The 13,183-nt window shown below is 42.0% G+C and overlaps 1 protein-coding gene across 9 annotated transcripts in view; it reads left to right on the forward strand.

The window, feature by feature from the left end:
- LOC115105411 (opioid-binding protein/cell adhesion molecule-like) overlaps positions 1 to 13,183 on the forward strand; it is a 549,548-nt gene that overhangs the window by 484,821 nt on the left and 51,544 nt on the right. For all 9 annotated transcript variants that reach the window (XM_029627431.2, XM_065007283.1, XM_065007279.1 and 6 more), the window contains one exon: positions 8,156 to 8,281. In XM_029627431.2, the coding sequence (XP_029483291.1) occupies positions 8,156 to 8,281 (126 nt within the window). The remainder of the gene's footprint in view (positions 1 to 8,155; positions 8,282 to 13,183) is intronic.

Raw genomic sequence — 13,183 nt, forward strand, 5'->3', positions numbered from 1 at the left:
AATAAAGATATGATTGTCATGAATATTGATGCTCACTTACTATTCAAAGTAAAACATTGATAGAACGATATGTTTTACCAATTACTTGAAACGCGTCATCTACTATAAATGGCTGCCGCTGGTAAAACCCCTCAGGTCATTATAACTAACACACAGAGGGGTAGATAATCACACAATGGAGGGGGTACAGTGAATACAAATATGAGATACATTTTATATATAGGCAGATTTGGGTTGCACAGTTGGAGAGGACAAGAGAGTGGGCTGTCTTTGATACAGCAGCCTCCAGTTGTGTTGGTGTGTTCTTTTCTGTCGGTAGACTGGATAACTCAAATGTTTTTAGATTATGTGCGATTTCCTGCCGGGACAACAACCCAATATATATTTTTTAATGCCTGACTGACAGGCAATATCTGGAAAATGCAGGCATTAGTACACCAATTTGACTGTATCAAGTGGGTTTAAACTGTGTCACTGGCAGAGGATGTGTCACATCCATGTAGACTACAGTCTGTTCGATAGGAGGATTTCAATTGAATATCAGTTTCTATTCAATTTTGTCACATGCACTGACTAGAATCTAGGAATAGAAATTGAACGGACCTGTGCCATGGTAAATGATAAGAGCAGTCAGATGAACTTCTGCAGTGACACGACAGCTCAAATTTAGTTCCTAAACTGAAGGTATTTTTTTAGCTCCAGAAATATTGGAAGATTCACCCCTAACTCGAAGAACTACTACAGGCTGGGAGAACGAAGACAAACCAAGTGTAGCAGACACACTTTCTGGGCACTTGTCATTCATACGGGAGGGAACTAAGGATTAACTTGACACGTGATACATTATTCATGGCAAATGTCTAGCAAAACAAGCCCAATGTGACAAAACAAGATAAAATAGTGGTTTTGCAGTTTTTATTTTTTTTCAGTTAGTGATCGTCAAACTTTGTATGATGGGACGCATTACTTTAAATTGTAAATACAAAATCTAGGAAACAGATAAATACAGTCCCAGTCAAAATTTGACACACCCACTCATTCCATTTTTTGTTTTTTCATTTTTTAAACTATTTTCTACATTGTAGACTTCAAAACTATTAAATAATGAATATGGAATCATGTAATAACCAAAAAGGTGTTAAATCAAAATATTTTATATTTGAGATTCTTAAAAGTAGCCACCCTTTGCCTTGATGACAGTTTTGCACACTTGGCATTCTCTCAACCAGCTTCATGAGCTTGTCACCTGGAATGCATTTCACAGGTGTGCCTTGTTAAAAGTTAGTTTGTGGAATTTCTTTCCTTCTTAATGCGTTTCAGCCAATCAGTTGGGTTTTGACAAGGTAGGGGTGGTATACAGAAGATAGCCCTATTTGATAAAAGACCAAGTTCATGTTATGGCAATTATGTCAAAGCTGAAATAAGCAAAGAGAAAGGACAGTCTATCATTACTTTAAGACATGAATGTCAGTCAATACTGAACATTTCAAGAACTTTGAACGTTTCAAATGCAAAAACCATCAAGCGCAATGACTGGCTCATGAGGATTGCCACAGGAAAGGAAGACACCGAGTTACTTCTGCTGCAGAGGATAAGTTCATTAGAGTTTACCAGACTCAGATTGCATCCCAAATAAATGCTTCAGAGAGTTCAAGTAACAGACACATCTCAACATCAACTGTTCAGAGTAGACTGTGTGAATCAGGCCTTCATGGTTGAATTGCTGGAAAGAAACCACTACCATAGGACAACAATAAGAAGAAGAGACTTGCTTGGACCAAGAAACATGAGCAATGGACATTAGACCGGTGGAAATCTGTCATCTGGTCTGAAGAGTCCAAATTGGATTTTTGGTTCCAACTGCAGTGTCTTTGTGAGACACAGAGTAGGTGAACGGATGATCTCCGTATGTGTGGTTCACGCCATGAAGCATGGAGGAGGAGGTGTGATGGTGTGGGTGCTTTGCAGGTGACTGATTTATTTTATATTCAAGGCACTGTTAACCACCATGGCTACCACAGCATTCAGCAGCGATATGCCATCCCATTTGGTTTACACTTAGTGGAGCGATCATTTGTTTTTCCAACAGACAATGACCCAACACACCTCCAGGCTGTGTAAGGCCTATTTGACCAAGAAGGAGAGTGATGGAGTGCTGCATCAGATGACTTTGCCTGAACGCAATTGAGATGGTTTGGGACCACAGAGTGAAGGAAAAGCAGCCAACAAGTGCTCATCATATGTGGGAACTCTTTCAAGACTTTTGGAAAAGCATTCCAGGTGAAGCTGGTTGAGAGAATGCAAAGTGTGCAAAGCTGTCATCAAGGCAATATATTTTGATTTGTTTTAATTCTATTTTGGTTACTACATTTGTGTTATTTCATAGTTTTGATGTCTTTGAATGAGTAGGTTTGTCCAAGCTTTTGACGGGTACTATACTGTAACGGTTTTGACTTGAGGTTATTGTTTGTAGGTGTGCCAGGTAGACCAGAGAAAATATTGATTTCTCCTTTTTGTTTGGGAGGGAATGAGTCCCGTCTGGTCCGTCAAGTCTACACCAATACAAAGGACTCATGTAAAAGTCAGTATGGAAATACTATTTTCATAAACCCTTAAAACAATGGAAATAACTTCAAAACAACTGTTCTTTTGCATTAGTTGTATTACCCAAAATAAATGATCACACACAATGTAAACAAACAGTGAGCTCTGGTTCCTCAAGAAAAGCCCCGTACCTACCTGGGTCCCAAAAGATTCCAGCCCGGTAAGGAGTACAGTGATCCCAAGTGACCTTGTCCTTTCATAAAGTGATGCGTAATTACATTCTCATTAATACAATCAGATTGCCATAAACTATTTTACCACACAACTATAAAAAGAGTGTCACATCTCTGTAGTCTTCACTACAACTGAACACATAAATCATCACGGTATAAATCACACCAAAACAAATAGAAATACCGTATGTAAAAAGTTGTAGTCAGCCAGACAATCCAATCTGCCAACAGATCTCCAGCGGGGAAAGGCCATGAAGAAACAGCAGAGACCAACGTAAATTAGTAGTCCAACAAATAGACATAGGTAGATCCAATAGTGGTTGATCCTGCGTCACGTTTACAGTACACACTTTACTACAAACAAAACAAATTGGGTCTCAACGAGCTTCCAAGCTGAGGGTAGAACACTTCCCGTCTCGGGCCACTGTCACAAACCCACTTTTGCGCAGCTGATGCTGGCTATTTAATAGGGAATTAAAGGGGAAGCGCCCTATTGAAAGGAGAAGTACTGGGACGGTTCAGACAAATTCAGGGCAGTCACACGCCCTTCCCGTGGAAAAAGCCGACCATTGCCTTGGAAGGGACATCTTGGTCTGGGAAACCGAGAAAAGTCTCAACGTTTTCCTCTTCAAAGATATCCAGAACCTTGCGGGGCTCAATCTCCTCCAATTCCATAGCATCATCTGTGGATCTGTTGGGGTGGTATGCAAATTGGAGTGGGTCTATGACAGGCAGAATGGTCAGGCAGGCAGGTACAGAGTCCAGAAACAGGCAAGGGTCAAAACCAGGAGGACTATAAAAAGGAGAATAGCAAAAGGAGAACGGGAAAAACACACTGGTTGACTTGACTAAACATACAACATGGCACAGAAAGACAGGAAACACAGGGATACATGCACTGGGGAAAATAAGCGACACCTGGAGGGGGTGGAGACAATCACAGGAACAGGTGAAACAGATCAGGGCATGACACCCTAGTGTTCATCATTAATACTGTGTCTCAGAAGTTTCTGTCCATGACTGATGCAAACCGAAAAAGCATTAAAGACAGAGTTAAGGAGTACTTGCGGTCACTGAGAAAGTCTGGACATGACCCGTTCCCCCTTATGTAAGGAATTAGGCACTTTACCATGTTTACTACAGTATGTACTGTAGGCTATGTTACTTGTCTAACTGCACAGTAGCCTAATAAACAAATCCATATTTCTTCATCAGCATCTTTATGCTTTCGTTAATAAAATAATGACAAAAATACTCTTTCAAAATGCAGATGTTTATTTTGTTATGGATCCATAACGAATTACTATGGGAATAAATATCACTGAATGACAGAAATATTGGAACAAAGTAGGCTAATGAAGGTAAACAAATAGTTGGTTACCGGAAAATACTCTTTCAAAATGAATGGAAGAGACAGCATTCAGAGGTCAAGACAGCGCTACTCTGAAATGAGCACGAGGACTGATGATTATTTTCACTGAATCTCTGTTTGGGTATTGTTTAGATTGCAATTAGGGTATTCTGCGGTAGCCCACAAGGTGTGCTGCAGTATGACACAACTTTTACAGGAAGAACCACTGTATATGATCCTTGCAATTTAGGAGTGAGCTTGGCTGAGAAGAATTGTTCAGCTTTTGAGTATGGATGAGAGCGAAGCCACACCTGATCACTAACCTGGAACTGCATGTCTTGACTCTTGTTATCATAATTTCTCTTCTGCTTGAGATGTGCCTTGATCATGTTCTTTGAGATAAGAGCTCTCAAGTCGTGAATATGGCCTACCTAGTCATACTATGCAGAGTCTGGAGTAACTTGCTTGGGCTGTAGCACCATATCCAAGGATTCTCAGAGGCGACGACACAGGTTCAACTCTGCATGGGTGACTCCAGTGGACTCTTGCACAGCAGAATTCAGGGCAAATCGAAAACCCGTGAAGGTATTTGTCCCAGTGTTTGTGCTGGGTCCCAACATAGGAAGCAACCATTGTCTTAAAGGTTTGATTAACCCTCTCGGGGAGGTTCGTCTGTGGATGATAGGCCGTGGTCAACATCTGTCTCAGGTTCCATCTTTGGCAGGTCTCAAAGAGATCAGAGACAAATTGGGAACCTCGGTTCAGCGAGTCAGGATCTCTTTCGTGAGGATGTTAGAGACGGTCCTCGCTGTAGCCTGACGAAGGGCAAAGAGCTCCACCCACTTGGAATATTAATCAACAAAAACAAGCATGTACACATTATGATTGGAGATTCTAGGAAAAGGACCCATCAAATCCACACCCAACATTTCCCAAGGTCAAGTAACCACAGTTTGCTGCAACTTGCCAGCAGTCTTTTTTCCTTCTTGTTTGTACATTTGACAAACCTGACATTTTCAGATGTGTGACTTCACATCCATGCTCAGATGTGGCCAGTATAGTAATGCTTGCAACCGCTGGTAGGTTTTGAACCTGCCCTAATGACTAGCTAATGCGTCTTCATGGAAATGTTGCAGCAGTTGAAGGCATAGAGGTTCAGGTATGTACATTTGGTAGTGTGTTCAGGTAGGTCGCTGTACAACTCGGTAGACTTTGTCTTCAATGATGGTCAGCTTTGTGGTAGGATTGACCATCTTTTCTCCATCTTCCAGGATCATCCTGTTGGGCCTTCCATATGGCCTCATGAGAGATGGGAAAGTCTTGAGTCTTGACTGCTAGACAGGACAGTAGCACATGTACAGTGGTTCATCCTTAAAAGTTGAAGTGTATTGCGGTGCAGCTTGCATGGTGCTGCAGAGTTTTATGGCATGTTATTTAAGTGTGAACCACTGGTACCATTAATGCTAGTTAGTGCTATATTGACCACCAGAGGGCATCTTTGAGAAGGGAGAGAGGGAGAGTTTTTGGTTAGAATGTTGGTTAGAATCGCAGGTTGTTGTCAGGAAAAATCTGGTGGGAGTGGGTGGAAAATCAGATGATTGCTGGTATTAGTGTCCTGGCCTCGTCACCATCTCCTGCCATTGTGCCTTTGAGCAAGGCACTTAATACCTAAACTGCTCCAGGGGTGCTGCACTGTGGTTAATCCTGTTCTCCAACCTCTCCGTGGGTATGTGTGTAGGTGTGCATCTTGGGGGAGGTGGGACTCAGTGAAGAGTCACCAAATCATTAGATATTCCTCTGGCTTGTTGACTAAAGTGATGGTGTGACATTTGACATGCATTTAGTTCACAAAATTCCAACAAATTACTAACGGTGCTTCAGCATTTTAGGGAGTGACACGGGCTTACGCATCACATGCCATTCTGTTCCCAGTGACTCCCTAAATAATGTGATTATTTGTATATTTGTACTGACTTTTTATTTATATTTGTGCTGACTGTTTCCTTTTTGTTCTCTGCAAGGGTTCCACAAAGACAAGGATTAGGCCTTGCACTGCACTCTTCTCAAATAGTGTTCAAGGTACAAGGGCAATCAATACATCAGCCATGAGGTGAATTGTGTCTCGTTTGCATTTTTCTGGTACTGAACCCACATTTCTTTGGGCTCCTCTCAAAAAGAACATACATCTCACTGTCTTCTTGGAAGTAGAAATATAGAGAGAGAAAACAAAACGTGTCCTTTGACAGGACATATTGGAGATGTCGAAACACGAGGACACCTCTCTTTGGTTTGGCAGATACCTTGCCTGCCACTTGCTGTTGAGAGGAAAAGCATCAAAGGTGGGGCACATTGTTCTTGGTAAATAGCTTGTCAGTCCGCCATTACACTTCCTCAAAAAAATTTGGAATGGGATGGGCAACTCCATTCCTCAGGGGTCTGATTTGTGGTGCCACACTTTTGCTCCATCTAACACACCTCCAACTAATCAACAAATTTTCATTTGAGAATGCAATTAGTTTAATCAGCTGAGTTTGCTAGAGATGGGGAACAAGTGTCCCTGATGTGGAACATTTAGCACCTAATAATATCATTCAATATCACTCATTCAAATGAAGTTGTAGGAAATGGATGGCATTTTCACGACCTGAAGTGGCTTGAGAGGAATTATACATATTGTTAGTGGAAAAGCACTCAATTGAGCAATGTTTATTGCTACCTCACTCTGGTGCCAGGTCCAGAGTGACATTGAGGAGGGACATAGAAAGGGCTATTGTCACAGCATTTGTCAAAATTGGGTTGTCGTAGCAGGTTAAGGGGAACTTAAACAGTAAGTTAGGATAATTAATGTAGCAGGTTAGGATAATTAGGTAAAGGTTAGGAAAAGGGTTAGGGTTAGTTAAAATGTTTGTTTTTTAAAACATCCACTTTGGACATCAATTTCACAATAGCTGTATCCCATCTACACATGACCATAGAAAGGGGAGACATTTTAAGGCTTGCTTGCAGAAGTCCCTTCTTGTATAGTAGCTCACTGCTCAACTCACTCCCCTTCACACTTTGACTGTTTTTAGGTCAAGGTGCTATTCCTGGTGCTTCTGCTTTTTGAAGAAGAAAAAATATTTCAAAGACTAGTTTCCGGATCTTTGCAGAATTTCAGTGCTTTGCACTGTCAGGGGTGAGCTTTTGAGTGAAGAGCAGGTGTAAAGTAAAAGCTGAAATGTGTGTTCTGGTAAGAGACTCCTGAAAGTGGCTGTGGCTGTTTCTCTTTGGATCTGCACTAGCAACGCTCAAGGTCATAGTTTTCAGATCACATCTGTGGTTTGCAACCATGTTTTGCTCTCTCTGTACCACATTCTAAAACCCCATGTTTATGATCTGTAGAAATGGTTTAATCTGAATGTACTCCAACCAACCATAGTAATGTTTAGTGTACTTTGTTATTTTTTCTTACTTTACGTTCACCCCCAGCTTGAGTAGGCCTTGTTCTAGCTGAACTTATCTGAGTTTATTGATGGTGAGCAGGCTACGGTGGCCCTTAGGTGCACCCATGGCTCAAACAGCAAACTAAGGCCTATTTAATACACTATCTTCCTTTGAGGTGGAATAACTCCTGTGACACGGTCACATTTTGATTGAGGTTATGGTTGAATAGCTCTGGCTCTTTGTTCAGTCCACTCTACCACCAGTGAATGCTTTTAAGGGTAAACTGTAATGTCAGGAAAGGCTATCTTTTTCTGAGTGCTCCTCCACTTTTCGGAGACTGGCTTATATGTTATAAGAGACACTGATGTAGCTGTCACAACGCTAACTTGATATCAAGATTCAGAGAACTCCGTTGCTCGCACCTGTCATATTTACAGTATTTTATATTTCAATATTTTGTATTTTATCCAAATTCTTGGTAACAAAGTTACAATAATAATGTATGTTTTTGTTAATTGTCCAAAAAATTCAAATAAAATGTTACAAAAATAAAATGGTCAAACAAAGCAAATAGCAAACAAGTGTCGTTTTCTGTGTTTTGCAGTCCCCCCCACAATCATCAACTTGTCGAAGGACATCGTGGTCAACGAAGGCTCGAACGTCACTCTGATGTGCCAAGCCAGTGGCAAACCAGAACCCTCGCTCACCTGGAAACTTCTCTCTCCCTCAGGTAAGACAAAACCTACAAGCCTCTCACCTCAATTACTTGTGTATATACATTCCCGCTCTTTCTCTCTTGCTCTTTCTTTCTCACACTCTCTCGCTCATTCCCCAGCCCCCTCCCCCTCTCTAGCACTCACCCCCCCCCCTCTCTCACACACACACACACACACACACACACACACACACACACACACACACACACACACACACACACACACACACACACACACACACACACACACTCCCCCTCTCTCTCAACTGTCTCCAGTCTGTCACCTTGACATTAGGTAACCCCAATGACACTTGGTGAACTGCATCCTTTTCCTTTATGAGTATCTCATTATCTGTCTACTACCTGTTCCCTAATCACCATTACCCACTAATGATATGTATAGAAATAATGTTTTGGAGGCAAGTGAGTGAATGATGGAATACATTTCAGAATAATTTGCGTATTGTGAGCGTTGTTGCAAAGAGAAACATGTCACGGTTGACATCGAGTAGATTTAAAGCACTGGGCTCAAACATACCGCTATCTTGTCCAGAGGACGGAAGACCACAAAATAGTCTGCCTATCTAAGAGTCTATGCTTCACTTAATCAGGCGAGGGGAAGCTTGCATTTGTAATGAGCTACATTTCACGTAGATGTTATTGCGCAACAGTTTCCTCCCCTCTCTCTCTCTCTCAATCTCTCCTTTTTTTGTCGCTACAAGGATCGCATAATTTAAATGTTAATACGACAAGGATGTGACTGGCCCTGTCTTTTAGGAGATAAGTGGCGAGTTGCTTTGATAGGGCTCCATTTTCCACGCACTCCAGGATTCTTACATTTACATTTACATTTAAGTCATTTAGCAGACGCTCTTATCCAGAGCGACTTACAAATTGGTGCGTTCACCTTAAGACATCCAGTGGAACAGCCACTTTACAATAGTGCATCTAAATCTTTTAAGGGGGTGAGAAGGATTACTTTATCCTATCCTAGGTATTCCTGAAAGAGGTGGGGTTTCAGGTGTCTCCGGAAGGTGGTGATTGACTCCGCTGTCCTGGCGTCGTGAGGGAGTTTGTTCCACCATTGGGGGGCCAGAGCAGCGAACAGTTTTGACTGGGCTGCGCGGGAACTGTACTTCCTCAGTGGTAGGGAGGCGAGCAGGCCAGAGGTGGATGAACGCAGTGCCCTTGTTTGGGTGTAGGGCCTGATCAGAGCCTGGAGGTACTGAGGTGCCGTTCCCCTCACAGCTCCGTAGGCAAGCACCATGGTCTTGTAGCGGATGCGAGCTTCAACTGGAAGCCAGTGGAGAGAGCGGAGGAGCGGGGTGACGTGAGAGAACTTGGGAAGGTTGAACACCAGACGGGCTGCGGCGTTCTGGATGAGTTGTAGGGGTTTAATGGCACAGGCAGGGAGCCCAGCCAACAGCGAGTTACAGTAATCCAGACGGGAGATGACAAGTGCCTGGATTAGGACCTGCGCTGCTTCCTGTGTGAGGCAGGGTCGTACTCTGCGGATGTTGTTCTCGACTGGGGGGAGCCATAATTGGGCCCAGTGACTGAAAAAGAAAAACTGTCACTTGTTGTGCCAGTACCTCCTGAAAACATTGAAGACGCATGCACATTTACTCAATTATCGCCTCCTTCGGTGTCTATACTTTATAGACTGGCTAAAGTGCACAAACAAGCAGTTAGTCTTTGAGCTATATCACTCGGCATCAAAAATGTTGATGTGCATGCAGCCAGTTGGAGAGACAGGTGGGGATGTACATACAGTGCCTTCATCCAAAGTGTAATTAATAACTTCACCATGCTCAAAGGGATATTCAATGTCTGCTTTTTTATTTTGACACGTTTATCAATAGGTGCCCTTCTTTGCGAAGCATTAGAAAACCTCCCTGATCTTTATAGTTGAATCTGTGTCTGAAATTCACTGCTCAACTGAGGGACCTTACAGCCAATTGTATGTGTGGGGTACAAAGATGAGGTACTCATTAAAAAAATCATGTTAAACACTATTATTGCACACAGAGTGAATTCATGCAAGTTATTAAGCAAATGTTTACTCCTGAACTTATTTAGGCTTGCCACAACAATACGTATTGTTTCAAGACATTTCAGCTTTTCATTTTTTATTAATTTGTAAAAATGTCTAAAAACATAATTATGGGGTATTGTGTGTAGGACAGTGACACAAAATCTCAATTTGATCAATTTTAAATGCAGGCTGTAACATAACAAAACGTGGAAAAAGTCAAGGGGTGTGAATCATTTCTGAAGGCACTGTATATGAACTGAGAACTTTCTGATTTGTCACAGTATATGCCATCATTGTAACGTCTACTTTCAACTCACACTCTCAAACACGTAGATCCCCTGAACGCAGCTCACTCTCCAGATCCCAATCACCTGAATTCTGATCACCTGTTCACACACCTGTATGTCATTATCATACACTATTTAGTTCAGTTCTTTGCACCACATCATTGTGAAGTATTGTTTGCCTTGTGATGCACTTCAGAGCGCTGGTTTCCCCCTGTAATTTAACCCTCCCGTCTATGATAGTTTTTTCCTGCCTCACTAATGACGCCTATTTCCTGCATGTACTTTAGTCTATCGGATTTCCTGTTATCAACCTATTTCCTGATCTCCTGGATGACGTTACTAGCCTTTTCCCTGCCTGTACTGTTGCCTTTTTGGACAGATTTGTATCATTTCCGTCCAGGTTTGGAGCAGTTAATCAGGTTTTATGATTGAAAATAACAATGACATAGGTAGACACTTAATTGATTCCCACGAAGTATTTGATTTCAGACGACGTCTTTTGGGCATCTTTTTTTTCTGTCTTTTTTTGGGCGGTCCTGACCCGCCTTGAAATCCTAACCAATCATAGTAATCCGCAGACATCCGGACAGCCTTTATTTGGCCCAAACATAGACGTTCAGATTCGGTCCGGACTGGCCTTGATTTAGCTCAAGCATAGACATCTATAATTGGTTAAGATTTAGTCCTTTCCGGACCGGACCAAATCTGAACCAATCGTAGACATCTATGTTTCACAAGTTTGGACAGCACGGTACAGTGCAGAGTACAGTACATTACAGTACACAGTAAAGTAAAATGTCGAGTAAATTACAGTACAATACAGTAGAGTAGTGACAGACTCAATTTAATGCATTCAGGTGGTAACAGTGAATACTTTATAGCTCGTTACGGCTGTTATCCCAGAGGCAGGTTTTATGTTTTGTATCTACATGAGTTCTCCCCCAATTTCCCCCCTGGGTGTAGGCCTTTTCTACTGTATGCTGTATATGAGGTCATTCTAATGCTTGTGAACCATACTGTAACTGCACTAGATTGTTAATGCATTATATCTGCTTTTGGCATGCACTGATGGGAGACATTATGTTCATGCCACACATTATAATCATCATTATTCAAAAACTGTCAATCAACATTATGGCGTTCAACTTGTAGAATCTAGCTATACATGTAGTATGTTGCCTAGGTAACAGCACGAAGACACTCTTAGGTATTCTTTTAGAATCAGAACCATAGCATGTTAAAGTACCTTCCGATGCTTTCCCTTTTAATAGCATGTATTACTTCCATATTTCCCAGAGTCTAGTGATTACTATAGTCCTCACAAGCCCTATTTGTGTGTAAGTGGTCCTGTGTGGTCCCATGTGGTTCAGTTGGTAGATAATGGTGCTTGCAATGCCAGGGTTGTGGGTTTGATTCTCACCAGTACAAAAAATGACAAATGTATTCCCCCACTACCGTAAGTCGCCCTGCTGAAATGTAATAGTGCACATATCCCAATACAGAATCCTTTAGAAATAATGACAGCTGTTGTGTTTCTCTCCCACAAGTCTACATTTCATACCCGACATTGTGTGCTCTTAAGATACAGGATACTGAACGTTATGAGTGTTACACCTTTAACAAAATCTGAATCTAAATAGAATATAAAAGAGGGCACAGACTTGTTCCTGAGTGCACGAGATAGTGACTGCATTATCTTTTTATTGAACCTTTACACCAATATTACACACGGCTGGATTTTCTTTGTCTTCTTTTACCCGTCAAAGACAATCAGTTAGTGTTAACTAGTGACACTGATGATGAGCACAACAAGAGAATGATGGTAAATTAAAAATGCACTTAAGAAAGCTTTGGGCGTCTCAGCATTTTTGACATTGGCCAAGAGCAATCAGAGACTTTATTATACAGTATACCTTTATAATTTCATAGGGTGCAGCTATTACTGCCTTTGCCAACTTCTCATACTAAATGTCATGGGTCATGGCCAAATGTTTTTTTTAAACAAATAAGCACAGACTACTTGCACTGTCTGTCATGGTTCCACCTGTCACTAGAGAAATTAATGACACCCAGGTGTGTCCGATTTACTCATGATTTCCCTGTTAAAAGAGGTGTGTTTTCTGTTGTCCTTTGCAGAAACTTGAATTGTTTACCGTGTGCGTGGGTTTTCGAGAGTGTTTGTTGTTTTTCAAATGTACTGTGATCCTGCAGCTACCATTTCTCAGTAAAGTATTATGTTTATTCTTAACCACTGATTCCTCGTCTGGAATCTTCTCTGCACCTTGGTCCAACCTCACCACGTCACAGCAAGCATCTGCCTCAACATGGACCCAATGGACTCATGCGCGATGGCTGATGCCTCTACTGTGGCGCTCTCGGCCATCTCCGTTCTACATGCCCAGAGTTGACAGGAAATGCTGGGGATCGCCAGGACAATGGGAGACCCTGCTGAACTGTGCATTTACACCCCAGCTACCCGATCACCATCTGACACTACCCGCGACCATCCATTGGGATAACCGTCAGCACCACATTCAAGCCTTTGTGGACTCCGGGGCTTTGACTTCGCCAGAGAATTACAAATCCCCTGCATGA

This window comes from Oncorhynchus nerka, linkage group LG22, assembly GCF_034236695.1.
Source record: "Oncorhynchus nerka isolate Pitt River linkage group LG22, Oner_Uvic_2.0, whole genome shotgun sequence".
Classification (NCBI taxonomy): domain Eukaryota; kingdom Metazoa; phylum Chordata; class Actinopteri; order Salmoniformes; family Salmonidae; genus Oncorhynchus; species Oncorhynchus nerka.